The sequence below is a fragment of the Ischnura elegans genome, chromosome 1 (genome assembly GCF_921293095.1).
Source record: "Ischnura elegans chromosome 1, ioIscEleg1.1, whole genome shotgun sequence".
NCBI classification, from domain to species: Eukaryota; Metazoa; Arthropoda; class Insecta; order Odonata; family Coenagrionidae; genus Ischnura; species Ischnura elegans.
The window spans coordinates 129,573,816-129,601,789 of NC_060246.1; the positions used below are offsets into that span (position 1 = coordinate 129,573,816).

The 27,974-nt window shown below is 39.9% G+C and overlaps 1 protein-coding gene across 1 annotated transcript in view; it reads left to right on the top strand.

Moving 5' to 3' along the window:
* The first annotated feature begins 2,689 nt into the window (after window positions 1–2,689).
* Window positions 2,690–27,974, top strand: part of LOC124169564 (homeobox protein B-H1-like) — a 32,741-nt gene continuing 7,456 nt past the window's right edge. The window contains exon 1 of the mRNA XM_046548205.1: window positions 2,690–4,752. Within this exon, the coding sequence (XP_046404161.1) occupies window positions 3,429–4,752 (1,324 nt within the window). The 5' untranslated portion in view covers window positions 2,690–3,428. The remainder of the gene's footprint in view (window positions 4,753–27,974) is intronic.

Sequence of the window (27,974 nt, forward strand, 5' to 3'; positions counted from 1 at the left end):
TAAACTCGAATCCAAAAATATTTCAACAAATTGAGCAGCGCCACTTTTGCCATAGTTCGTTTATTGAGTTTGCCAAATTAGAGATTTTTTACGGCCAAGTTTGGAGAGAAAAGCGAACAAAATTGAAATCTACAATAATATTATCATAACTTCGCCATTTTACGGACGCATTCGTATGAGGCTTCATTTTTCATTAATTTTGATTATCATACTTGAAATGAAACCCAGTACCATTTCACCAGGTTTGCACACCGTAGAATTTCTCCTCACATTTCTAGGAAAGGTCTCATAGCTGCCTACAGGGAGTTACGGAATAATAGAAAGAGGCAGGCGTTGATCATCCCCTTCACACTCTCCCGCCCCCTAAACCAATTCAGTCGAGAAAAAAGGCCCAGGTTTGAGAGTGAGAGAGCCGGTCGTCAGCCCCTAAGCGCACCGACACAAGAGCGATAAATATACACGGAGAGTGACTTGCTCCCAGCACCGATCAACGCCTATGAAGACCCCGGACGGTGAGCGAGTGTGTGACTGTTGATTGAATCGATTAATGCCGAAGCAATGAGTCGGCCGATCCTCTCCGGGCAGCACGTTAGGGTCCCTTCCGCGCACCGCGGGGTCCGCTGCTTTTTCCGAAGTGTGAGGGTCGCGTCCATTGACGTCCGCCTGAACGGTGGATTTTGGGCTCGTCATCCCGCGACCGAAATGCGTGAATGTGCGTGGATCCACGCGTGGGGGTGAGTGAGTGGTGTTGGGGACCCCGCGAGATAGCACGGGCGGGGGACGTGTGTGAAAGAGATCGCGGGCTTTGGCGCCCCGCGCGCACGCTAAAACAGTTGCCGCGAGCCCCGCGTGTTTGTGTTTGTCCCCACCCTCTTCCCAACACCTCCCACCCCCATCAGTTCTCATTCAGATCCGCTGAGTGTTTTTCATTTTTCTATCTCCCACCATTTCCCTCCCATTCTCCCTCAACCCGGAAGCAATCGGCAGCGTGTCAAATGAAAAACCAGAAAAAAAACAGAATGACGAAACAAAGTTCCGACGGTTTTATTGCCCTCTCTTTTTTTAATATTTTTGATGCCGCTGCGAGGTATGCCCCTCAAAAACGTCGACGGGGGGCATGTGGCCTTCGTTAGTGGAAGATAACGCCAGCCCACCCCACTCCACCTCCTCGCATAAACCGAACCGATCTCCATAGTATTCGTGAGGGGAAAGTTTTTGGCATTTTAACCCTCTCTCTCTCTCTTGTCAAATCATTTCAAAAATCCGCGTCAGACCGTTGAAAGCTGAGTTATTTAAGCGACAATTTTAATCTGTTACGCGGTTCATGAAGCGGTCGCTGCCGTCGATAAAAATTGCAGCGGGACAATATTTCCCGCTTCAAATCTCTTGCGCAAGTGTTGAATTAAACCGCGTATCACGGGAGAGGTAGGAGAAAATGACTCATAGAGTAAAAAATGAGAAATACATTCATGAGATTCATTGCATTGTTCAGCTTCGCTTTTGGCAATTATAAACTATTCTTCGGTAATTCCGGCGATGTTGTGATTTCATCATGGAGAGAAATAGTATTCAGCATAAGATGCGGAAAAGGGGTTGTAGGTTCACCTACTTCGGCGCATCGGGAAAGAATGGAAAAAATAATCAGGGCGTATGCGGCAAGGGTTCGCAGATTGAAAGAAGAAAAGATCGCCCAGAAAAGAATCAGGGGATGAACAATCATCGCCAATCACGATAAATGGAAGATCGTTCCACTCCAACGGAGGAAGGATCGAAGTAGCAGACGGTAACGAGGATGACTAAGAAGAAGGAGACCGCGGCTGGGGTCTGAAGGAACCACCAATATCATTCACCCCTAGTGGGGCCCCGGTCGCGAGGGCTGCGGAGTCCGTGACGCGCGGTGGATGCATTCGCGAATCCTTTCACGGGGGGTTGGTCCTCTCTCTGCCGACAAAAGGCTGCTCAAAATTGTCACTTCCCTCCCGTCGGGCCTTTGTGTCTCCGCACCACCACCACCACCCACCAGGCTGACACCAACCTTCTCCTCAATTCAGAAGCGGAGGCAAGCCTTGTTTGCTGTGTGGCGGTGACGTCACGCGCAACTCATTTTTTTTTCCTCCGGGTCCCTCTACTCTTTCCCTCCTCCTCCCCCTCCAGGGCCCCTCCTATATCAAGCAGGGCCTATCCCCTTCCCCTTTAACCCCTTTCCACCGAAAAGCCCTCCCACCCAATCTCCCGCTCTTTATCGGGACCCCAAAAAGGCCCACCCTTTTTCCATTGCACTCGCTGACAGACCACTATCCTCCTCCTCCCCCGTCCATCCAGGCAGGGATATCTCCTCCCCCTCTCAATCCTCACTCACCTCACCCCCTTCCCCCCCTGGGAGATCTCTTCCTCCCCACCCCAGCAACACTCCTTTCCATCCACTTCCCCTCCTCCTCCCTTCACTCTCTTTTCCCTTATTTCGCCGCCGCTGCTGCCTGTCAGTCAACGGTTCCGCCCTGCCCCCACCGCTCCGCCCCTCACCCCACAAGACCGCCCCCCTCCTCCTGCTGCCTGCCACAGCGAGCCCGCCCCCTCCCCCTGGCCCACCAACACCTCCTCCTCCTCTCATTCCTTGCCTCCTCCTCCATCTCTCTCCTTCCCTCCGCTCACTCCTTACTAGCTCCGTACTCACTGTCAGCCCGGCAAGCGCACCGGTGAGCGACAGAACTTCGGGAGCTCCTCCACGGGTGCGAAGTCGCGAAAGGGTGGAAGAGGGAAATGAGGTGCGAGTGAGACTCCGAGGTAACAAGAGTCCACGTGCTACGTTCATCCACAGACGACCCCACGAGAGCATTGCTTCCATCGTCAGTCATACCACGGAGGGACCTCATGTGAGGAGTTGGTGGTAGTTAGTGCTCGTTTACGTGATAGACTGTTGCAGGGGGCGGGGCGGACTTCGGTGATGCCCGCCGGGAGAGGCGCCGTCGTCCGACAAAGGTGCCGAGACCTCGGCGGACTCCGCGGGAAAGGAAATTCCCGCGAAAGCGTCGGTAAATTGGGAGATAACTTGACCACTGTCAAGTGAACTCAGTAAATAGTGGATCGAGAGTCAATGAGAGTCTCGGGTTTAGAGGTGATGGCGCCAAATCGGTGTAGGGAGCGCCCACCCAGACTAATCACTATTTATTTGCATACAAGTTCTGTTTCAGAATCTAGAAGAGCCGTGCTTTAAGTGTCACCGCGGCCCACCATGGTGTGAGGCGCGGAATTCGTCAATATCTCTTGGGATAAGGATGTTCGTCCTTGACAATCTGACCTGAGTGAAATGGCAAACACTACCTGTGGTCGGTTCCACGGAGGATTGTGAAGTTTTGTATGCCTCCTTAGGAATAAGAGAGTCAAAAGTGTTTTTGATCACGCTCCGAGAATAAAATAAACTGATGATCATGAGTTCCTTTCTGATGAACACCGCCCCGTACACGACGGTCGTGGAGCAGAAGTTCCAGCCCACCGATGACTACACCCAAGGCAGCTACATTCCGTCGCCCGCCACCACCGCCGACTTCTTCGCGGCCGCGGCCGCCGCCGCCGCCAATGTCCCCTCGGCCGTCGGCGGCCCGGTAGTCAACGCGGTGGCCCCGTCCTCGTCGCCCGTGCACCAAGCGCAGCACCATCATCACCAATACGGCGGGGGCGGTGGTATGTACGGGGTCGGATCGTACGGGGCCCGGGACGCGGGAATGGGCGGCTTCCAGGGGAACGGTTGTGACGTCGGAGGCGAGGTTTCGGGTGGCGGAGGATACGGCTATTACCATCCCCATCCACAACATCATCATCATCACCATCCACACCAGCAGCAGGAGCACCAGGCCCCGCACCACCACGTTCCCCCGCACCACCACCATCACCTGCACCCACACAACCAGCACCACGCACAGAACGCCGCCAACCTCCACGCACAACAACAGCAACACGTGCACCACCAGAATGTCCAGCAGCACGTCATCCCAGCTGCCATGCTCCCCCACGGCGCGCCACCGCCCATCCCCCAGCACCACATGGGTCACCCTGGGCTGCACCAGCTCCCGCACCACGTCCAAAGAGAGCAGGAGCACCCCCACATGGCCCAACAACAACAACAAACTCAACAACCTCAACAGGGCAACCCGCACCAACAGCCACAACAACACCATCCCCAGCTCCTGCCTCACGCTCCACACTCCCCGCACCACCTCCTGCAAGGACACCCGCACCATCTGGTGCCCCAACAGCAGCATCAACAACCGCACCAGATGCAGCAATCTCCAACACAGCAACAGCAGCCTCCTCCAACCGTCATGCCGACTTTAATACCGGTGTCCCACCTTCCGCCGACCACCCAGCCTCAACAGCAGGCGCCGCAGCCGCACCAGCAGGCGCAGGGCCCGCCGCCCCAGCAGCTCGCCCCCGGCGGGTGCGGCGGAGACTCTGCGGGCATGGTGCTGTCCATGGGGCTGAGCAGCAGCGGGGACCTAAGCGACGGGGGCGGCGGAGACGGTTTGCTGGGTGCGGCGGACGGGAGCAGCAGTTGCAGCGGTCACGGCAGCCCCGTCATGATGATGGGGCAGATGGCGTCCGGCGGGGGCAGCGGCGGAGATTGCTCCACGCCCCCAGGCTCGCCCATGGACTCTGGCGGCGATGACTGCTCTGACAGCGGCGACGGCGGTGGGAGCAGCTCCGGCTCCCGAGTCATCTACCCGTGGATGAAGAAGATCCACGTCTCCGGAGCATGTAAGTGCCCCGCGCACTATATAGAAGGTGAAGCGTCATATTTAGATGCCTCTCCGTTAAGAGCATAGCGATATTACAACCCAAATGTAACTCACAAGATGCCAAATCAGGGATGGAAAAGAGCGTATGGTATTATTGTTTATATCCACGATAGCTACATTAAATAGAATGATGATCTTGAAGAAATCTCTGCAGTATCCAAATGGAAACTGAATATTCTATCGCTAGTAAAATAGCTATTTCAAACACGTTGGCTAATCAAAAAAGACTCAAAGAGAAAACTGCAGTGGTATTTGGGACAAACCTAGAAATTCACATTACCATCTAAGAAAAAATTCCTCTGCATTTAATTAAAACAGAGTATCTCTGAGATAGTTGCATCAAGATTGTAAGCATAAATGGCGCTCTTTGAAGCCCATGGAATAATAATGCGATTCACTTACTAAACATTCTGCAGTTTAGAACTGAAATTCTTCTAAAACATTCACAGCACATTATGTATATTTAGTTGTCATAGAAATTAATGTTCGCAATTCCAACAAAGGGGAACCATTATAGGTATAACTAGAAGCAAATAATAATTACTTTCTGAGAAAAGAAATGTGCGACTGAAGTCATTTGTGACTTTCTGCCGGGAAGAAATAGCAAGGAAAGGCATTTTGGCAGATGAAAATCAACGAGGATGGATTTGATGAAAATCTATTATGTTCACATTTGCTCTCACTTCTTAATTACACGTGGTATAATATGACTTTCCAAATAAATAAATATTTAAACAAAATATTTCACTCTTCGCCGAATTATTTCCTTTGAAGGACATGGCGGTTCACGTTTTGCAAAGAGCACTCAAAGAATATTCGATATTTTAACCGGGCACATTGTCATTCTAAATTTTTAATTTCCGAAATAGGTTCGAAGAAACATTGACAGTGAGGTGAATTACTTGATATCAAAAGCGCTCGGATAAAATTTCAGGGCTTACTTTTTCAATATCATGACAATAAATACGACATTGATAGTGGAAATAAAAAAATTAAATTTCATTAATAAAAGGAATTACTGAACATTTTTACATTGAGACTTCAGGATAAGTTACAAAATGCTGTCTTGGAAAAAAAGCCATAGCAGGTATCAGCTCAGGGGTCCCTGAAGTACTCTCCAATTAATCTTCATAATTATTGATATTTGATGATTCACTCGCCATTACTAATGCTATGAGTTATTTTTAGTACTTGAAAAGGACTCTAATTAATAATACATCTCACAGGCTAGTAATATCGTCTCTCAGCAAAATCCAAGATGTTAAGACAAGAAATAAGCATAAAATACAATCTTTTTTTAATTCCTCCTTATTTATTTATTTTAATCATATAATTTTAACTAGCATAATTATTTTTAAAGATTGCATTATTTAAAATTATGATTAATCCCAAGAATGCACTTTTTTTAAATCATGTGAAATGAAATATTTCGTAAGCTATTCCCGTATTATAATTCCTCAAATTTCACCAACAAAGAAAGTAAGTACATTAGTTTAACAAGTTAACAATAAAATTAGGGAGTTAAGAAGAAAAACCCCGATGTTATGTAATTTTACGCGGGTCTTATGTCTAAAAGTATTACTTTGGAATTAGTGAATATAAAATAAAATTCACCTTCAACTACGTCACAACTACCTCTAATCAGTATAAAATCATGTACACATTTTGGCAAAATATACCTGTTAAACAGCTTATCTAAGCACAAACATCAATGCGCATTTTATAGTAGATTTAATATAGAGCTTCATCGTAAAACTTAAACTAAGGATATGAATGGTTAGTTTTTTGAGAAAGCTTACAACCATAAAAGAACATCTGAGGCAGATGCAAATAAGATAACATCATGATAATTGCGATTCTATAATATTATTACGGTAAAAGGCTATTTGTATTGAGTGGCCGCTTTACAACTGCCTTAATTATCAGGTGAATTAGCTAAAATTAATACTTGGCAGTTTAACAATAAGCAAGAATATATTTTTGGTGGAAAATTACGAACAAAGTAAATAACAAATAGTAAAACGCTTCACCATTTCATAATTATAACCGTTTAATGATCATCTTTATTCCATCAGATACCAAGCCGTAAATCATAAACCAAATGCATTAATCGGTATTTCTACAATGCCTAAGAGAAAAATTTTCTTCCTTCGCTACTTGGGAATATTGAATTACTATAAGCCAGCAATATTGGCGATTCAAACAAATACGAAAAGATTGTTCCAAAGTTTCTGATGAATTACTATCCTACAATAAGCTAGTGGGATTAATAGATCCATAGTGAATGGTAAATATTCTTTTCGTCTTATATGAATTTATGAAAAATAAAATTACAGTATCAGTTTTTCAACCATTACTTGGAGACACCGCGTTTAACACCCGCTTAGGGTACACTTTCAATTATACAAACAAAGCATTGCCTGCTTTTTAACTCACTTTGATGAATATATAAGGTGCCAGTTATGAATAAAACTCCAGTGCTTAATCTCATCTAAGAATATCAAATCTTCGGCCATAATGTCATATAATGTAATAATATTCCCTCGAGGGCCTATTTCAGAGCCTGTGAAATGTATTGTAATGTGTAATGTATGTGAGATTAAAAAAAATTAACATTGATACTGCGCTTCTGGCAATGCTTTTAGGCTCTAATATTAACTAATTTGGGAGAATATCTGTAAAACGTTACTTCAAAACAATTTATTTGCAAGATTGCCTCATATTGTCCCATTGCACAAACTACTCTGTACTAGACGCTCGCAACAGTAATAATACTCCCGTAACCTCACCGTCACTATTCTACGTGAAAATTAGCTTTGAAAATGTTCTTCTAGAAGTTACAAAAAGTGTACTTACAGCGCAAAATATCATTCTAAGCCAACAATAAGACAATTTAAACAGCAATCTTTATGTTCCATAACGGAAGTCACAAATGCTTTATACCAAACTTATATTACTAAGGCAAAAAGTTTATGAGTTTACTTTCAGAAAACTTTGATTAATTCCCTTATTCTTTACAGAAAAGTAATTATTTTTCGCATCTTAATCTATAATAAAGAATTGATTTCATTTGTTTCAAAAATTACTATTGGATAATATGATATTCTTAAAATATTAGAGAACTAAATCTTTCTTATAAACTACCGACAGTAAAGTAATATCTGTCACGCTGTTTTTCTCAGCCATTTTTTCACGAAGATATTCCCATATTATGTGTACTGTATTAGATGTTAAGAAATATTATATTAAGTATCAAAATTTTATTTCTCCGCAGAAAGGTCATAGCAAACCATGAATATACATATCCAATATTTAACATTGAAGAGTCCTTGTTAAAAATATTCTTTGGGCACATTCGGGCAGCACTTTATCATGTGTCGAGCATCATATCTGTTTTGGTCGCCTTACTCTGCAGGTGCAGATATAAAAAATCCCTTAGCTTAATCGAAATGTTTATTATGCTATTTGTCGCATCATTCCCTGCTTGAGAAAAACTTACGTAATAATTGAGCATTTTAATCATCACTCTCAACTTGTGTCGTAAATAAGTTACCGATTTAAGAGATTATTGAAAACAAATGTTTCGCATTCCAGAATACCTCATCTCATGAATTAAAAGACGGAGTCTATAAATATCAGCTGACAAAATAGTTGAAGTTATTAACTAATTCTTTAAATTCACTCACAATGTTGAGCTAATCGAGCAACCTGTATACTAAGACACATAAATGGATCGTAAATAGCTACATAAGGTGGATACTTATTCGTTTATAGAGTGTACTGTTAGATGGGAAATGAAAAATTGCTTTGCTCTGCACCACAGGTGGTAGGAATGAATCTCCTTTTTTTAGCTGCCCAACCATCGTCTTCTCGAATGCCACGAAGAAACAAAATAGACTAAATTTTTCATTGATTACACAAAAATTGTTTTTGACTAATACATTATGTCGATTTTTATAGGTATCACGTTTTATTTCCCAATGTTTTGAGACAGCGCTTTATGTCACATAATATAGACTACTAATCAATTGAGTTAAAACTCCCCAAATTTTGTGGGGTATTCGCATTGAAGGTGACAAAATTCACACGCACATTATAATTAAAGTTTACAAAACGGCTTGTTCTCTCCAATGTCAGTTGTTCTGTTTCATGTTATTTTCATGGAATTCAAAAGTAAATGCATATAACATGAGAGAGGTATTTCCTATTGGGTTCATTATTTTTTTGTTATTAAAGTAATTTAATTTTCAAGGTGTATACATAGGTGCCTACTCTCCGAAAATAGTAATATAACTTTTAAAAACAAGTTTTTGGCGAAAATATTATTTCCTCATTCCTGAAGAATTTTGTTTTCAAAAACAAGGCAAAATATGCGAAGGATACAGGAAAAACTGTGAAAAGGCACACAACCAACTCTTGCTTGATGACATGGATTTTTGCTTACCAAACCGCCTTCCTCAGAAGTAGGTAAAATGTGCAAGACGTGGTACGTAAGTACGGTTGCGGGGGAGGAAGAATATTGAAAGATTCAGAGAGTATTATTTTTAAGCGCTCTTTTGCCATTTTTCGTCCTATCTTGGTCCTAAAAATATTTTTATTAAGTGTCACATCCATCCATAATCTAATTATACAAGGTATCCAATGTACACAGGAAATAAAATCTAGGATCTTAGGGAATAGTGCTTCTGCGAAAAATAATTAATATCAAAAATATACCTCGTAAACATTTTGACAAATAGAATTCATACGGAAGGATTTTCAAAAACAGTACATGAATTTATTCGTGTATTTGGCACTTACATTAACTCCCACACATTCTCTAAATATCTTCCCTGTGTTTTGGAACATGAACGCAAGGCTCAAATGTGGAGAGCAATGCCTTCATGGTGTTCTAGAAGCGTCATTTCGGCTGGAGGAAAAAATGTAGTCAAACATATATGCGGACGAAATCTTAATGTGTTAGAAAATTAGAAAATGTTTATAAAACTAAGGAATCTCACAAGCACTTTCATATGGTTATTTTACACGCAGGAACGTATTGCCAAATTTACTACAAAAGGGATAAGAAAAAAATCACAGCTTCGGCTAACAGTTTTTCAAGTTCCCCAAATGGATACATATCCGCCTCGTTTATGATAAATAAAGAGCCTAAGTTCACGAGCTCAGCGCTTATATTTTATTAAACAAGAGAAATATAAGGCATAAAGATCAGAATGTTGGACGTAAAACGGCACTTAAATACACTAGACCTAATATATATTTAGAATGATCTTCTAGTAAGAACATGAATATTCGCAAGGTAGCAACTATTCTTTGATGAGCGTAGCAAAAAATTCAATAAAAGGTTCAATGGTATTCAATACATTCTGATAATAATTCCTGTAACAATTAAAAACTACCAACAGTCTAATTCATCTCTCCGTATTAGTTTGAAACATAGCATGATGAGATAACATGAGAGAGACTTTTGCACTATTTAGCTTCTTTTATTTTTTTAACAATATTACGAGTATTAGTAAATATCCTAAATGTACACATATCGAACTTTATAAAATTATATATCGTATTTATTTCTAACTTATTTCATAATGCAAGCAATAATACCCTTTATTATAACTTCATACGAGCCTCATCGTATCATCGTTGAAATATAGTCAGGTATCGCCCATTTCCATTACCCAATTTTCAATTTGTAACAACTCTACCAATGCTACAATAATGGACATTATAAATTAACCCTCCGTTGGTCGCGTGGCGTCTACCAGACTCCAAACTATTTTCTTTTCTTCGCCCACATCGTGTTAACATAGTTAGGAAACTCATATTCCGCTAGTCTTATTATTTTAGGATTCTGAAATAGTCACCAATATGATTACATGTTTTGTCTCATTTATGGAACACATATTGATATTTTGTTGCTGTTGGAGTCTGATAGACGCCACAAGACAACTTGAGTTACAATACATGATACGCTAATAGCTTCGTGATATTCATCGAAAATTTTTAAATACGTTCATAGTTTAAACTAACAACTAATTAAAGCATTAAATTTTGGATATGCGTCTTATTGCTACGAATTTTTTGTTGTAATCAATTTAGCACCTGAATGAAACTATTACTGCGAAGAATTTACTTTGGTTCTCACATAATTAGAGTGAACTTAGAGGTATAATTCACGGTTTTCCTCTCTGCTACATACCTTTATGGTGGCTTATTACATTGATTTAGATGAATAATATACACCGAAAACATACCCATAACAATTTTGTGGTTGCATCGAATAGTAACATCCCAATCTGATAGGAGATATTTTGGTTCAAGTTAAACTGAGCGCGCTATTAATGAAAAATATCTCCAAAATCAATAATTTCCCCTGTAGTCAGAAATATTTGTTAGGTTAATAGCAAAATCCGTACTGTGAAGCTGTGAAAAATATGTTTGCATTTACCGTCCAAATTAAACATGTTGATACCATTTCGATGAAAGAAAAACTGTAAGAAACGACAAAAATAAATAGTATTCAGTATTTTCATGAAATTAAGTATTCAATTAATGATTAATTGCAGTTAAAACAGTTATTTCTACTTTCATGAATTTTTTTTAACTATTCCAAAATGGTAACTGTAATACTCCGCGCGACAAATAGTGTTCCCAAATGTGTCGCGACTGACGGAAGATTAAAGATTTTGTGGCCACTAAAATTAATATTAAATGATAAACACTAAATAGCTCTAAGAAAATAACGCGAAATATTATCCAAAATTTTTGTATCCTGAATACATAAGTATATTATTCGCCATTGCAACCACAATAATATTAATTTTGGGAAGTTAAATATACTACGTCATATACATGAACAAAGCCCCCTAGAAAATGAATACTTTTAATATGATATTTAAGACTAATCACATTACGAGCAATTCAAAAGCAGTTGTTTATTCCACCAAATACTTGGCATCATCCTTGAAACGTAGAGCTACCATAAAATATAGTTTACAACGCTTCCATGGATCAGGCATGACTTTGGAGGAGCATAATTAATTAAACCATAGGTGTACTTCGCATTTGTTTCCATCCTATTCATTGTCAAAAGATCAAAGCTCAGCAATCAAAGGGTTCCACTAAAACACGGAATACGAACTCACGCATTACTCCCAAAAATAAGGCACTTAATAATATGATTTAAAGAAGTTTTATGATTAAGAAAATTGCAGAGGTGGATGAATTCTGTTATCTTGGAAGATAAAAATCATAATTTTTAAATATAGAAGTAATGAAACAATTCATCATTTGAAATATGTTTGCTACGGAAGTGAGGCATGGACAATGACAGCCGCGGAGAAATCAAGAGTAGAGGCCTTTGAAATTTGGTGCCACAGAAGCATAATGAGGATCAAATGGATAGACGAGCTAGTAATGAGGAAGTCCTAAGAAGAATAGGAGAGAAAAGGAGCCTCCTGAAAACCTTAATAAGAAGATATAACAAAGTTCTAGGCCATATCTTGTGACATGATGGCCTGATGACGAAAATCTTCGAGGGAAAAGTAGATGGCAAGAACCGAAAAGGAAGATCCCGAAAATAATATATATGGAGCAGGTACAGAAGGGTGTGAAAGATGATGAATACGTTGGAGTGAAATGCTTAGCTTACAGGAGAATTGAGAAGGGAGCTGCGTCAAAAAATTTTAGGATTGTTGTCCTGTGATGATGATGAAAATGTCTGATCTCTGAAACAAAATCTTACTATACTAGAGCAGATTAATGACTAAATAGTCTACACCAAGAGAATGGATTGGCAGCAATTTCACCAAGAAAAATTCATCTAGATCAAGCTTACCTATCCAATTCGAACACCGTGGGCGAATGCGGAAAGACCTCATTTGCTTTCTGGTCAATGAGTATTATTTTTCTCAGAGAAATTTCCATGCAAGCTATTGAGAGTTATGATATCCTACGAGATATGACAGTTAGCTTCAAAGTTTTTTAAAATTCTGACATCATACTACACCTCCTGAAATTGCTTTCAATTGACAATAAAAAAATCATTTTCCAGATGCTGATCAGGCTGAACTGCAGCGCTTTGCTTGGTTCACAGTATAGAGATGTTCTGTGTGAATAACATACCGCAATAATGCAGATAAGATAATAAAAAGTGTGCCCATTAATTTATGATGTCGTAATAAATACGCTTTTTATCAAGCTATGAACCTACTTAAATCAATCACTTTATGAAAGGGCCATGCATTAGAAGGGTCGTCCGAAAATTCCCTCTCTCTCATAGAGACTGTTCTAAAGTGTAGCTGTTACCACGCAGTGCTAATAGGTAAAGCATCGTAACACTTTCCTTTTTTGCTAGATAAAATGAGCAGCCAAAGTATCTCGTGCCAAATAAATAAACGTCAATTTCACGGGGGTATTATACATTTCTACGTTGCCTTTAAAACGATACTGGCCAGCAAAAAGTGGACTCGAGCCATCATTTAAGACGTCTCTTTTAAACGCGTGAATTAATGATGGATAGAATATTACCCGGTGCAGAAAAACCACAAGATTAATTACTGAATCCTCTGAAGGGCCCTTTGTTGGGCTACCACAGTCGATATTAGTCGAGTCGATATTCGAACGGTCAAAGCACACTTGCTTCTCCGCACACCCTCTTTTCTCCTTCACGGTATTTTACATTGCATCACACCCAAGAATGAAAATGTCTCATCCCACGCGATTATTTCCAATAAAAATCATATGAATCGGAAAGAAATCTGATAAATCCCTCGTCAGGTACGAAATCATTCGATTACTTCACAATAGATTAAATAGATTTAATTTAAAATCTCCTTAAAACGTATATCTGTTTCCATCTTATTTATTTGTACGTTAACACATTTAACGTAAGAAATGGAATTTTTACTCCACGGCACCTGTTGCATTCTGTAATATACCGGATGATTTCATAAAATACTTTTTAAGTACTTAAAACTTTGCTGCATGTTCTCTTTCACCACTAAAAAAAGAAAATTGTATGGAATAACTTACGATAGGTAAGCTGATTTAAATCTACACTCGACGATATGAACATGGAAGATTTTGCAAAACATTTTCCATGTTCCCTAATTTACTACTAGCACTGGTTCAGATTAGGCCCAGTATGATTTCCATCAGATCCAATGATTCAGAAATGTCCATGCTCAGATTTGCTTCATGCTGGCAGGTTACTGATTCCAGGTGAAACATAATCTGAAACACCAGTCTTGAACTCCTAGTACCACGTCTCCTCCGTGGTCTGTATAGCAGTCGATCGTCAAGGCTCTCAAAATCAGACGCAAATCGACATTTCCCGACGATCCCCGCCATCATCGCCTCGCGCCGATGTTTTACATCGCCAGACTCATCTGGGGAAACCAAAATAAACATTGCCTTCCCCTCCGCGAAAAACCCCTTCTCCCTCACTCACACACACACCTCTTCTTCCCAACTTCCCACCACCAACACCACGGTAAAGCTCGGTCCGACATAAATCTTGGTGGCCCTTCCTACTACTCCGCGCCCTTCCCCGCCCCCCTCTCCTCACCTCGCCACCCCCCTCCCCCCCCCCCCCGAATACTCTCACTCTCTCCCCACCCCCCTCTCCTCACCACCTCTCGCGTACACACCACCTCTTCCTTCCTGCCACCCTCCCCGGTCCACGAAACGACGGCAATAAATGGGCCCCCATAACCATAAATTACACATGGCTCCCACTGTTGCGCTCATGATGATGTAATTGCGTGCCTGACCTCAGACTATTAGGAATAGTGTGCGCCTTTACCTGCCGTTTTAAGAGACCTACCCGAGAGATCTCCCGTTTGTCTTCCCCCCCTCTCTCTCTCTCTCTTCCTCAAGTGTAAACAAGCGCAGTCAATTGTTCAACCTGCAGGAGGATGCTATTTTCCCTCCTCTCCCCTGTATCGAGGACAGAGGAGACCTCCCGTGTCTTTACCGAAAGGTGTCGCACTCTTCCGAGGGCGCGACCGGAGCTTATCTCCTTAGATACGCCCCTTCTCCCACCAGGGGAGGGAGGCCTATCTATCTCTCGAAACGTGTCCCATCGCGGGTCTTTTGAGGTCTCCTTCCGCCCATCGACGATTCAATGGAATTTCCATTCATTATCAGCGAGAAAGATGAAGATATCAACGACGGTCTCGGAAAAGGACGCTCCAAGTTTGAAAGGGAAATGGCTGTTCTCGATTCGGTAGTTACCTTAAGTCCTTTCGAGGTAAATCCACCTTCCCATTCGAGTTTCAATGGCAACCTTTATCTAGATCTGGGACAAAACCGGAATGGTGGAAGAACGCGTATCTCCTAATAACTGTTGGCGGAGAACCAGTAAGCTCTCCCAGCCTATTTGATATTGCATGTTTGCATCCATTTTGAATAGGAATAATCCACTAGATAATTAGTTTTCCTAACATTTTGTGGCATACTTTGTCTATAATGATGTCCCATATTTATTAGCAGAATAGAAATTTTTCGATTTTGCCATTGCTATTTTAAATCACGGAAATACTATTTTAAAAATTTTATACAATATGTTATGCATAATATATATTATGTTTCATACATGTAAAATATGCTAAACATGCTTTTATCTGGCAATTTTCACATAAAAGGTAACGGCTTCTACGATTTTATATTTGCACATAGTTAGGTTTTATATGCGTTAGGAGCATTCAACAAAAGTTTTTATATCAATATAAATTTTGCCGCGAGCCCATTCCCATGTAACAATAACACTCAGGGATTCAACCTGAAGGTTGGTTTGGATGGATGAGGGTTAATCTGACCCCAGATTAAGCTACAGCCGTGTATCCGAATATCACACTTTCAGGGTAGAATGAGCAGTCCCTTTTCCTAATATCACGAGGATTTATGTTTCAGGATGTCTTAAAGCTTCACCCGAGGTTTGAACCCGGAACTCTTCGGCCAATAACCGATTGCGCTAACCACTTTACTGTTAAATTACCACTAAAAATATGATTTTCTACTCATTAAAAAATTTTAGAAAGAGGGACACCCAGTTATCTTATTTCAATGGGTAATTTGGAAAATAAAAGTATTAAAAAAATTAATTGCTCTCAGATCAGCAGTGAATTAAATTAAATCCTCAGCTATGCTATAACCATTAATAATGGCGCAAAAGCATAAAGTATGCAGGAATTATCCTCTAAAATGAAAAACATCTGTCCTAAAAATAAAACAGATTTGACAACAACAGAAACAAAAGAAATTCCAAACGTATGCATTAATATTGCTATTCCATGGGTCTACTATGTGACGTTATTAATTAGATGAACCCAATTGTAAGCGAGTCAGCTTTGAAAGTCCTCAAATACACTCTTATCCATGACTGTTTACCTACCTTTTATCAGAAAATCCATTTTTTAGTTTCATGGAGCCGAAATTCTAATAAAAGTTTTCAAAAACTTGCAGGTAAAGCAATAAATATGCTTTTTTAGAAATTTTTCCCCAGCTGATGTTCTCCCCTCACAACTAAAATTCAATGTATACTGTCAAGGATAGATCCTCTCCCCTTATGGCTCACACTTCCTTCTGTGGAAAGCATTTAAGTCTACCATTGTGTATTTTTATCATGAGAGTAATCATGAGAAAAAATCCCCTAGACCGGACTCGAACCACGGGTCTTTGGCTGTTCGCTTGCAAGCCGGAAGTACGTCCCGAATAAACAAAGGTCCGTGGTTCAATTCCCAGTCCAGCGGAATTTTTTCTCATGGCAATTCATGTAATATATTTCACCCTCGTTCAAGCGGTAGGCTTCGATATATCAGACTATTTCGTCTTGTTCCATTTCCTTCACGCTTAATATTAGTACGCCGCTCTTTCCTCTTCTAAAACGAACGGAAGTTTCTCCAGCCAAAACTTGGAACACATGTTGCCCATCAGGTATGATCGTATCACCTGCTCTCCTCAGCTATCCCCATGATCCACTTAGATAACAGTTATCAGATTTCTCTTCAGTACCACATCTTTACCTTTCCTCCAAAAGATAATAGCTTTTTGATTTGTTGTTGCAATCATTAAAACACTTCTCCATTCAGGCTTGAGTTCAGTTAGATCCTCTCTCCTTCCCATAGAACGTCTGATGTTCGATGCGGTACATTAGAGCTTGTTTTCTTAATTGAATCTCTTAGTCGATTGCACTTAACATATCTCAACTACATCCACTATTTACGCTACGCTAGACCAGTTTTCAGGACCATGTATTCCAGCATCTCGTAAAATAAGCTTCTACTTCCAACTCTAGCTCGATGCATAAGCGGGAAAACCAACACTAAAAGCTTGGCTCAAGCTACATGTAAGAGATTAATATTCAACATAATTATGGTCGAAATTCTACTTACGTTAATGCAATGGAACAAATATGAAATCCTACTTTTCCCGCACCTACTTTGTAGGAATTATAAGTAATCCGGCATTGTAAGATATAATCTATCCACCATGTAATTTTTCGACTGTTTATCAATATTATCAATTCCAATCTTAGGCACATCCTACATGTAAAATTCCATTCATAATTTATCATCAATATTATGATTAACCTCTTCGCCATCGTAATTCCTCATCCTTGTTGAAACAAACGATAGCACCTTAACACAAATTAAAAGTAATGATAGTCAATAATAGCCATGAGATACAATAAATATACAATAATAAAAGTCATGAGATACAATAAGAATACTTTGTTAACTTTATCACTTATATATTTGATATATTTTTTTCTCATCCTATGAATACCTCTTTATCTCGAGAATTTTTTAATACTTGAGCAATCTTAATCAAATTCAATTTTTATGCGTGATTTATTCCGTACCAAGAAATACTTAAGAAGAAGGCAAAGTCGAGCCAAGTCAGCTCGGCATAAGAAACTGTTTCTCCATGGATTTAAGACCTTGTAAATTAAGCGACATCAGTGAAGTACACTGTCAAGGATAACAAGGCAAAAATTACAACATGCTTTTTGGAATAATTTACAGTTAGCTCTAGCCTAAAAAGCTCTGAGAGATTCGTCATCTTATATAAAGGAATTACTTCTAAATAGTCGAACAACTAAAGCCCCTAAGAAATGGATAAAAAGAAAACATAATATTTTACAGCAAAGCACTTTAATCATACTTTCAAATTGTTTGAATTCTGTGCTTGAAAGCATCTAAGCGAACATAATTAGCAGCTCTCAACAATATCTTAACTGAAAATTGATAGGATTTTAACTTAATATACATCGCCCTCAATAATGTAAGTCATATCTCATGCACTTAAAATGGTAACAAAGTACGAGAGAGTATTTATACCCTCGGAAATGGCTCATAGACCATTATTAGTGCATCTCTCATTTGCATACATCATTAGTTCATCTTTGCTTGCACAGTATCCTGCTTTCATTCTTTGTATTTGCCACCTTGACACCGTGAGAGAATTATCGAAAAACATCTTTCACATTTCCTATCCCTAATCTCATTTCATTATCAAGAGCAATCCACCTCTATTGTAAACATTTTCCGAAAAACATCCTATTTTATCAAAATAATGCTAAAAAGTTGAACTTTTGTAGTACATCTTCCAAAATTTAAAGCGAATAAGAAAGGAAAAGCTCCCTAGTATTTCGAATGTATTCGTTTACATATTTCATTGAAGTAAATTGATTTCAATACCTGAACTATAATTTCTCCACATACATTGGCTTTTCATGAAATAGAGATTCTGAATGTCACCCGACAAGAAAGAATATAAAGCATTCTTCGTAAATAAAAATTCTAAGTAGGAAATTATTTTTAATGGTGATGTTATAGCCATGTAAAAATGATCAAGTCAAGTTAAGAGCCCAAGTCAGTTAACATTTAATTTAATACTCTACTTTGAATTTCCTAGATTATGGTATGCATTTTTATTGTTCATACGCTGGCAATCCAGGTCTAGCATAAAAATTGAATTCCACAAGAACTTGTATCGACCAGAAGCACGTCAAAATGGCATCTTAGTTATCCTGAAGAAAAGATAATTTGTTAATTTCAGGCAATCTCGGAAAAACCTCGGTTGAAAAACTGTCTTTGCAGCAACATTTATCAAATTCTATAATATTTTTATGCATTACATTGTAACGTTACGTCGTAAAATCTGGTTGATTTTTCACGTAAGTCCAGACAAGGGAAATACTCCAACCGTCGGTCACATGCTGGATCAGGGTAAGACTCCACAAACAAGAAAAACAGCTCACAAGAAAAAGGTAGCCAAAAACAATTTACGAGTTATTACCGTACGATATCTATTCAAAGAAGAGTATTCAAAAAATCAGAAGTATTACAGAAAACAATGATAGTAAATTCATGATCCCAAAGGAAACATTACCAGCAGAAAATTGCTCTAAAAATCTCATGGCTCACAAGACATGTGACTCCCAGCAGGTCTCGACCAGAAAGAGGGCTTGCCTATGCAAGGCGAGACAGCATTTGAGGGGAGGGCTTCTTCCAGGGAGTGGAGGGGTAGCCAGGCGAATTCAACAACCGCCCACTGATGCGTCACTGCCCCTGCAGAAACGGCCGCTCCACAAAACACCATTCCCTGGTTTTGAGACAACAGCCAGCACCCAGAATTTTCCCCTCAACTTCTGGGTTGAGACATCAGAGGAATCGTTCATTGGAACACATGGAGGGGAAGGAGATACTGGGGTGAGGTGTTGGAGGGAGAGAGAGTTTGTGATAGGACAATGGTAAAACTTCTCACTCCAAGTGCAATACTAAGGCCTTAGCACCGATTTCCCCTTGCTTGCCAAGGAGAAGTATTTCTCCGCAGTAGTCCTATATAAGTCTTGCATTGCAGGTAGGTTGGTTCGGGGTTGGTTCGGGGTTGTTTCGGGGCTGTTTCAGAGGCTGATTCCAGAGGCTGAGTTTCCAGAGGCTGAGTTTCCAGAGGCAGGGTTTTCAGAGACAGGATTTTCCAGAGACAGGATTTTGCAGAGACAGGATTTTGCTACAGGCCTTTTGCGCGAAAAATCCTTTGCGCGAAAAAACCTTAGCGCGAAAAGTTCTTGGCGGGAGAAGTTCTGCGGATAAGTTCGGAGGAAGTTCGAGGAATTTCTGGGGGGGGGGTACCAGAAATTTTTGGGGGGGGGGACACTAAAAAATGCCACATCCTCTGTGGGAAAATGACCACAAAAATTGCTTGAACTTGTGGACAAAGACACGTCCACCAAGAACTGATTAATGCCTAGAAAACTTATCGAGGCATCACAGGTCCACTGGTTTTCACTGGATGAACCCCCACTGTTTAACCCCCATGAATTTCACAAAAACCATTATTCAGTGGTTAGAATTGAACTGAATATAAAAAGTTTATTGATTGAGACAATAGTATTCAAGAAATATCACTCAAAAATAGTTTTGACAAGAACATACATTTTTATCACTCTGTAAATAATAACCTCAGAAGTGATGTTTGGAATTCAACAGAATTCTTAAGTGAGTAACATGACATAATTACAAGAGTGAGACAAGAAATATTGCTGAATTGATATAGAGTAGATTAATTAGTATTACATAGCAAGAAAATGAAATTAATAATCAATATGTCATAATGTGATGCTTGTTTCGGTGAACAGTGAATCAAAATTACAAATAATTATCATCAGCGACCAGAAGGAACTGGGAAGATTTTTATTGGTATAACACCAGGATATCTTTACCAAACTCAAATGTTCCTTTTCTCATCAGAGATATTTTGTGGTTTTTTTTAAAACCAAGTAAAGCAATACAATAACCAACCACTTAGTAAATGGGCAAAATTGGGTTGGTGAAGCAGTTGGGTTCATCAGAACCCTGGGTTGTCCCATTAGTTGGGTTCAACCACCTTATCAAAAATCAACGATTGACAAAATATGGGTTTTAACTTCTACCCAAAATTCATATTGCAACCCAAGAGAAAGTTAGGGTCGACCAACAAAATATATACCCCATATTATATAATCATTAAGTACAAGTTTATTCAAAAATACGGTTATTCACTAAATAATTATTAGTTATCAAAATACCAGCAAAAATATTCAGCATAATATGTGTCTCACTTAATTAATATACATTGGCATTAGTATTTCTCCCATTTAAACCCTCCATGTTTGTAAATATTATCAGTCCATAATTAATTATCAATAAAGAATCCTCCAAAATTCAACAAGATTACGTAAATGACAAATAGATTGCACTAAATTCCTCGATTTTCCAATAATTATTAACAATTTATAAGGCATAAGGTATTCATGTCAGCTATTGAACAAGTACTGAATAAATTTAATCAAGATGTGTATATATATCTCTCAGTATTAATTAAACAAGTCAAAAAAGAATCATAGGCGATGCTAACAAAATGAGAACTGCATATTGCATCAACAAAAGAAATCACTCTAAATTTCACTCTTCAATTAACAATAGAAATGAGAGCTACATGCTGGTTGCGACAAGATGAAAGTTCATACTTGTAGGGCGATGAAGGTCGCAACTCAACGCCAAATGCCACACTAAAACACAGTAGGCAGTCTTAAGATCAGCTGATCAATTCAATCACTCAGCCATCGATAGAATATTGAACACTGCAAAATCACGACACTTATCACTGTCCAGAATTGTGAGAATGTCCATAAAGTCTTGGTGGAGGAAAGGTGACACAAAACACAATTGAATCTTAATAACTGGGGCCACCTCCACAGCTTATCTGGAAACGAGCCATCTCGGGGATTTCCCCCCAAGTTAATCTCCCGTCCTCTCCCTCCAAGCACCCATAATTCCTCCACCTTACCCCATCTCACAATCACAGTAGACCAACACTAAATTACATGAGTGAATTAAGCAGATGAGAATAAGCAAGTACAATACAATATTTCAGAACAATTTCAATTACAAGCATAGAAATAGACTTATTATTCATTAATCAAAACAATATTATTAGGAATCAATAGAAATACAACACCGAAATCAAGCATCAAATAGTATTTGAGAGAGCAAACATTAGCATTCATTGAAAAAAAAAAGAATAAAAAAAAATCAATGATATTTCTCTCCTTTTAATTACTGGAATTAGCAATGCCACCATGATATGCCTTTAAATGAGAAACATGACAAATTTTCTCTTTCCCAGGAGAAACTTCCAGAATAACTGTTACAGGAGAGAGATACTTTTTAAGGACGAAAGGTCCTTTCCACAGAGGTTCCAGTTTTGCCATTTTCTGTTCACCTTTAGAACTGACAGGATGGTTTTTGCAGAGAACAAGATCTCCCACACAGAAAGTGATTTGGGAGTGAGATTTATTATAGGATTCTTTATACCTGTTTCTGGCCTTTTTTAAATTAGCAATAACATGATTCAGGCAGGCTTGTCTGTCATTATCGCTGAGATCATTCTCGAATAAAGATTTTGGAATGTCCCACTGATTAATTAAAGGATGCTTAAGTTCTCTGCCGAAAATTATTTTGGCAGGAGAATAACCACTGCTCTCATGAGAGGCAGTGTTCAAGGCAAAATTTAAGTCAGCAAGCATAGAGTCCCACATATGGTGAGCATTATTGCACAAAATAGCAAGTGCAGATTTTAGATTTCTATGCAATCTCTCTACCTGATTAGAACAGGGATAGTATGGAGAAACAAAAATTTGCTTAACCCCCAGTTGCAAACACATCTCCTTAACGGCATGAGATTTGAAAACTTGTGCATTATCAGAAACCAAATATTTTGGAAAACCGAATTTTGGAAACACTCTTTGAGTGAGTATTGAAACAACCGAACCGGCCGTAGCCTTGCGAACTGGCTCAAGAAAACAAAACTTAGAAAAACCATCAATAAGAGAAAGTACATATTGGTGTCCACCTTTAGTCAGAGGTAAAGGACCCACAAAGTCAATATAAAGTCTTTCCCAAACTTCAGAAGGATTGTGCGACGATAGCATGCCAGGAGGTGGAGCATTTCTGGGTTTACAAGTTTGACACAGATGGCATTTTCTGACCATGTCATAAACCTCTCTTTTCATATCCTTCCACCAAAAGTGTCTGCTAATCTTATCATAAGTTTTAGCCATGCCCAAGTGAGCAGACATACTAGAGCAGTGAAAATATTGAAAAATCATAGGCCTCAAGACCGTAGGCAAAACAGCTCTTCCTCGCTTAATTTTAGAATTCCCATAACATAATAGCTGTCCCTTCAGAAAATAGTTTTTGTCGTTCAAGGAATTATTATTAATCTGATTGAAAATATCCTTTAGAACGAGATCAGTTTCTTGGTGTTTTCGAATGTCGACAAATGACAAAGGCAATTTATGTAACACACAAGAATAAGGAACAGCTGACTCCTTATGAGTGTTAGATTCCACATCTAAATGACTATTTGTAGATGAGGATGGCTCAATGCGAGAAAGACAATCTGCGACAGAATTAGATGCTCCTCGAACATGATGCACAGTGAATTTATAAGAGGATAATTTAAGAACCATCCTGCCTAGTTTACCCAACTGCTTAGGATGAGAGAAAAGCCATGTCAAGGCACCATTATCAGTGTACAAGTGAAATGGTTTTACTTGTAAGTAAACACTGAATTTTTGAATTCCAAAATGAATTGCGTGACACTCCAATTCATAAGAAGAAAATTTACGTTCATGTTCCAAGAGTGCCTTACTAGCGAAAGCCACAGGGACAAAATCACCATTTACTTTGTGATTCAAAACGGCACCAACCGCCAAATTACTGGCATCGACAAATAAATGAAATTCCTCGTCAAATCGAGGGAAAGATAACACTGGTGGATTGGTGAGAGCTTTCTTCAACTGGCAGAAAGCCTCATTTTCAACGGCTGTCCATTGAAAAGGAACATTTTTACGTTTCAAGCGATTCAGTGGCATAGAAATTTCAGAATACCTTGGAATAAACTTGCAGTAAAACCCACAAAGTCCAATGAATCTGGCCACTTCCTTCACATTTCTGGGAACTGGGAATTGTTCAATTGGTCTCACTCTCTCAGGATCAACTTGCAAGGTTCCATTTGTGATGAGATGGCCCAGAAAAGTGAGTGATTCCACACCAAGCTTAACCTTGTCCTCGCACACCGTCAAACCGGCACTGCGTAGTTTGTTGAGGACAGCATTAACATGAGATACATGGTCTTCAGCAGACTTGGAATAGATACACAAGTCATCAATATATGGATAGACACATGAATATTTCAAATCGCCCAATACTTCATTAATGAGACGAGTGAATATTTGAGGAGAATTTACAAAACCAAATGGCAATCTATTATACTGGTACACTCCGAACGGCGTCACAAAAGCAGTTAATTTCTTAGAATTCTCAGATAATGGTATTTGATGAAAGGCAGAATTGAGATCAAGAACAGTGAAATATTTAGCATCAGCAAGATATTGGAATGCATGTTCAACAGAAGGTGTTGGATAACCGTCTGATTTAACAACTTTGTTCAACTTACGGTAATCAACCACTAATCTTTCAGATCCATCCTTTTTAGGCACTAGAAAAGCTGGCGAACACCAGTTTGAATTGGAAACCTCAATCACTTTCTTATCAAGTAAAGATTGGATGTGCTTCTTCATTAAATTAGCCTTTGGAGGTGACAACGAATAAGGATGGGATCGAATCGGAGTTGAATCTAGCAGTTCAATTTCGTATGTCATAACAGATGTGACCCCCAATTCTTGAGAAATCACATCAGGAAATTTTGACAATAAGCCCTTCAACTTATCACACAACGTGATTTCAGTGGACGACAGAACATGAGATTCGGACGAGTTACTAACTGGCGCCGATTTAAACGCTTCGCAATTGTCCGTAAAAGAAAAAAGAGAATTCGGGGCAATTTCAAAACTGACGTTCGCCGGACGAATAATCATCTTTGAATTACAAATAAAATCCACACCCAGTAACACGGGAAACGGGATTTTAGCTAGATAAAACACGTGGTTCCAAGAAAACTTGCCTATTTGAACCTTGAGTGAGACAGAGGAATTAATATGAAAAGGCTGCCCCGACACAGTGATTAAATCGACGTCAACATTCTTACGAATAACCTTTCTCCGGCAACATTTCAGAGAAGCAAAGAAATCTTCATCACACAGTGAAACTGAACACCCAGTGTCAATTAAAGCCTGGCATGGCATAGAATGAAGATTAATAGATAATATTGGCAATCGAGTCGAACACTTGTCACGGACGCTCATCAAACTCACGGCAGGCTGAGTAAATCGTCGTCTTTTGCGACACTCGTTCACTTTGTGGCCAGGTTTATGACAGTAAGAACAATTAATAGGAAAAGAAACTTCCCTAGGCGCACTGGAAGAGGCAACAGAAGACGGATTCCTAGAGATACGATGGAAAGTGTTGGAATATTCAGCACAGTCCATTAAATGTTTAGAAGCCTGCGTGATAACAGAGTCCAATTCTACAAATGTGTTAGGCTGATTTGAGAACATAATTGCAGATTTTGTTAAAGGATTTAACCCTTGAATAATGAGTCGCACAATAGAAGACTCGGAATACTGCAAACCCAGCACCTGAGTGGCATTACGCACAGAACACACGAAATCGTGGGGCGTTTCGCGAGGGAACTGAAATCTCTTAACTTTCGTAGTAATCAAGCGATCAAACTCTCTGTCACTAACAATTCTAGCCCAAACTTTTTCTGTGATTTGAGACCATGCGAGATTCAAGTTTAACATAGACAACCAAAAATGACGAGAGCTGGCAGGAAGTTTAGATACTACAAGGTACAATAACGTTGACAGAGGAACCAAAGACAAAGAAACGATTTCATTAACTTTTAACATGAAATTAAACCAATTCTCACTGTTTGACACTTCAAATGGCGGAAAATCACTGAGTAATTGTTTGACAATCACTAACCCTTCAGAAACTGGCAATGTCTGAGAAGCAGACATTTCGTGAGAGACGTGAACATCACAGCTTTCCTCGTGCGTTGGGCGAGGTGGAACAACTTCTAAAGAAGATTCCCGTTCATTATTAGAAACTTCACTTCCTACGGACACATTAGCCGTACCCCTGGCCTTACGATCCTCGCCCGTGGTTAAATAAGTTTTTTCGTACGGGTTTTCAGTACCTCCAGGCATTTTGAAAAGTAAAGTGACGACAACGAGAAAAAGAGAGAGAAAAAGCGAGAAATAAAACTATCTCTCATTACTGGAAGAATCCAATAGGAAAAGAGGGGTGCGAGAATAACTAGCTGCTATCCAAACTATCAAGAACATTACGAGCATTACGAACATTAATGTCAAATGGCATATGACCACGAGGAAAAGTCGGCAACACTAGTCACGTAATCCCACACGAACCAAAAAGCACTTAATGGAACATAAAATAACTCACTTTTAAGAGGAGAAACAACCAGAAACTGCAAAAAGTGGAGAAATAGTGGAGAAATGTCACCATTGTCCAGCACTCGGGAGACCTCGACGAAAGGACAGGAAATCGAACCACGCTCTGCTACCAAAATGTAACGTTACGTCGTAAAATCTGGTTGATTTTTCACGTAAGTCCAGACAAGGGAAATACTCCAACCGTCGGTCACATGCTGGATCAGGGTAAGACTCCACAAACAAGAAAAACAGCTCACAAGAAAAAGGTAGCCAAAAACAATTTACGAGTTATTACCGTACGATATCTATTCAAAGAAGAGTATTCAAAAAATCAGAAGTATTACAGAAAACAATGATAGTAAATTCATGATCCCAAAGGAAACATTACCAGCAGAAAATTGCTCTAAAAATCTCATGGCTCACAAGACATGTGACTCCCAGCAGGTCTCGACCAGAAAGAGGGCTTGCCTATGCAAGGCGAGACAGCATTTGAGGGGAGGGCTTCTTCCAGGGAGTGGAGGGGTAGCCAGGCGAATTCAACAACCGCCCACTGATGCGTCACTGCCCCTGCAGAAACGGCCGCTCCACAAAACACCATTCCCTGGTTTTGAGACAACAGCCAGCACCCAGAATTTTCCCCTCAACTTCTGGGTTGAGACATCAGAGGAATCGTTCATTGGAACACATGGAGGGGAAGGAGATACTGGGGTGAGGTGTTGGAGGGAGAGAGAGTTTGTGATAGGACAATGGTAAAACTTCTCACTCCAAGTGCAATACTAAGGCCTTAGCACCGATTTCCCCTTGCTTGCCAAGGAGAAGTATTTCTCCGCAGTAGTCCTATATAAGTCTTGCATTGCAGGTAGGTTGGTTCGGGGTTGGTTCGGGGTTGTTTCGGGGCTGTTTCAGAGGCTGATTCCAGAGGCTGAGTTTCCAGAGGCTGAGTTTCCAGAGGCAGGGTTTTCAGAGACAGGATTTTCCAGAGACAGGATTTTGCAGAGACAGGATTTTGCTACAGGCCTTTTGCGCGAAAAATCCTTTGCGCGAAAAAACCTTAGCGCGAAAAGTTCTTGGCGGGAGAAGTTCTGCGGATAAGTTCGGAGGAAGTTCGAGGAATTTCTGGGGGGGGGTACCAGAAATTTTTGGGGGGGGGGGGACACTAAAAAATGCCACAACATAATCACTAAATGAGCTACAGTCACTGCCCTAGAGATTGCACAAGCCCTAAACGTTCTGGAAGACTTATTCGATCCTTAACTACGACTTTTTATTGGTTAACAACGCGAACTTTTTATGATTTATCCGACGAAAATTTTCTACCAATGACAAAGATATAGGACAAGAGATTAAATAAATGTTGTTTTCAAATAACAATCACAATTAATGATTCAAGTTTCATACTCATAATATTCCTATGACCCTTCTCAAAATTAAAAGTTACTCGCACTTAAATGTTTCATTAATTTAAAAGCCAATACACTGTTTTATCTAATAGTTTTGATTAATCTATATAGGGATTTGTAAAATAGATATTGCTTGAAAGTTACAGAAACAATACGTTTTAAATCTTCTATATATATAAAAGAAAGTCGAAAATCGTGTTAGTTAGAACACTTATAACTCGAGAACGGCTGCACCGATTTCAATGAGATTTGGTTCTTTGTATTCGTCACAGGCGGGGTTAACATATAGGCCATTAAAAAAAGGATAATTTCACAAAAAAAATTAATCTCTTTCCTATGGACATGCATTTAGGAGTTATAGTAACACAACAA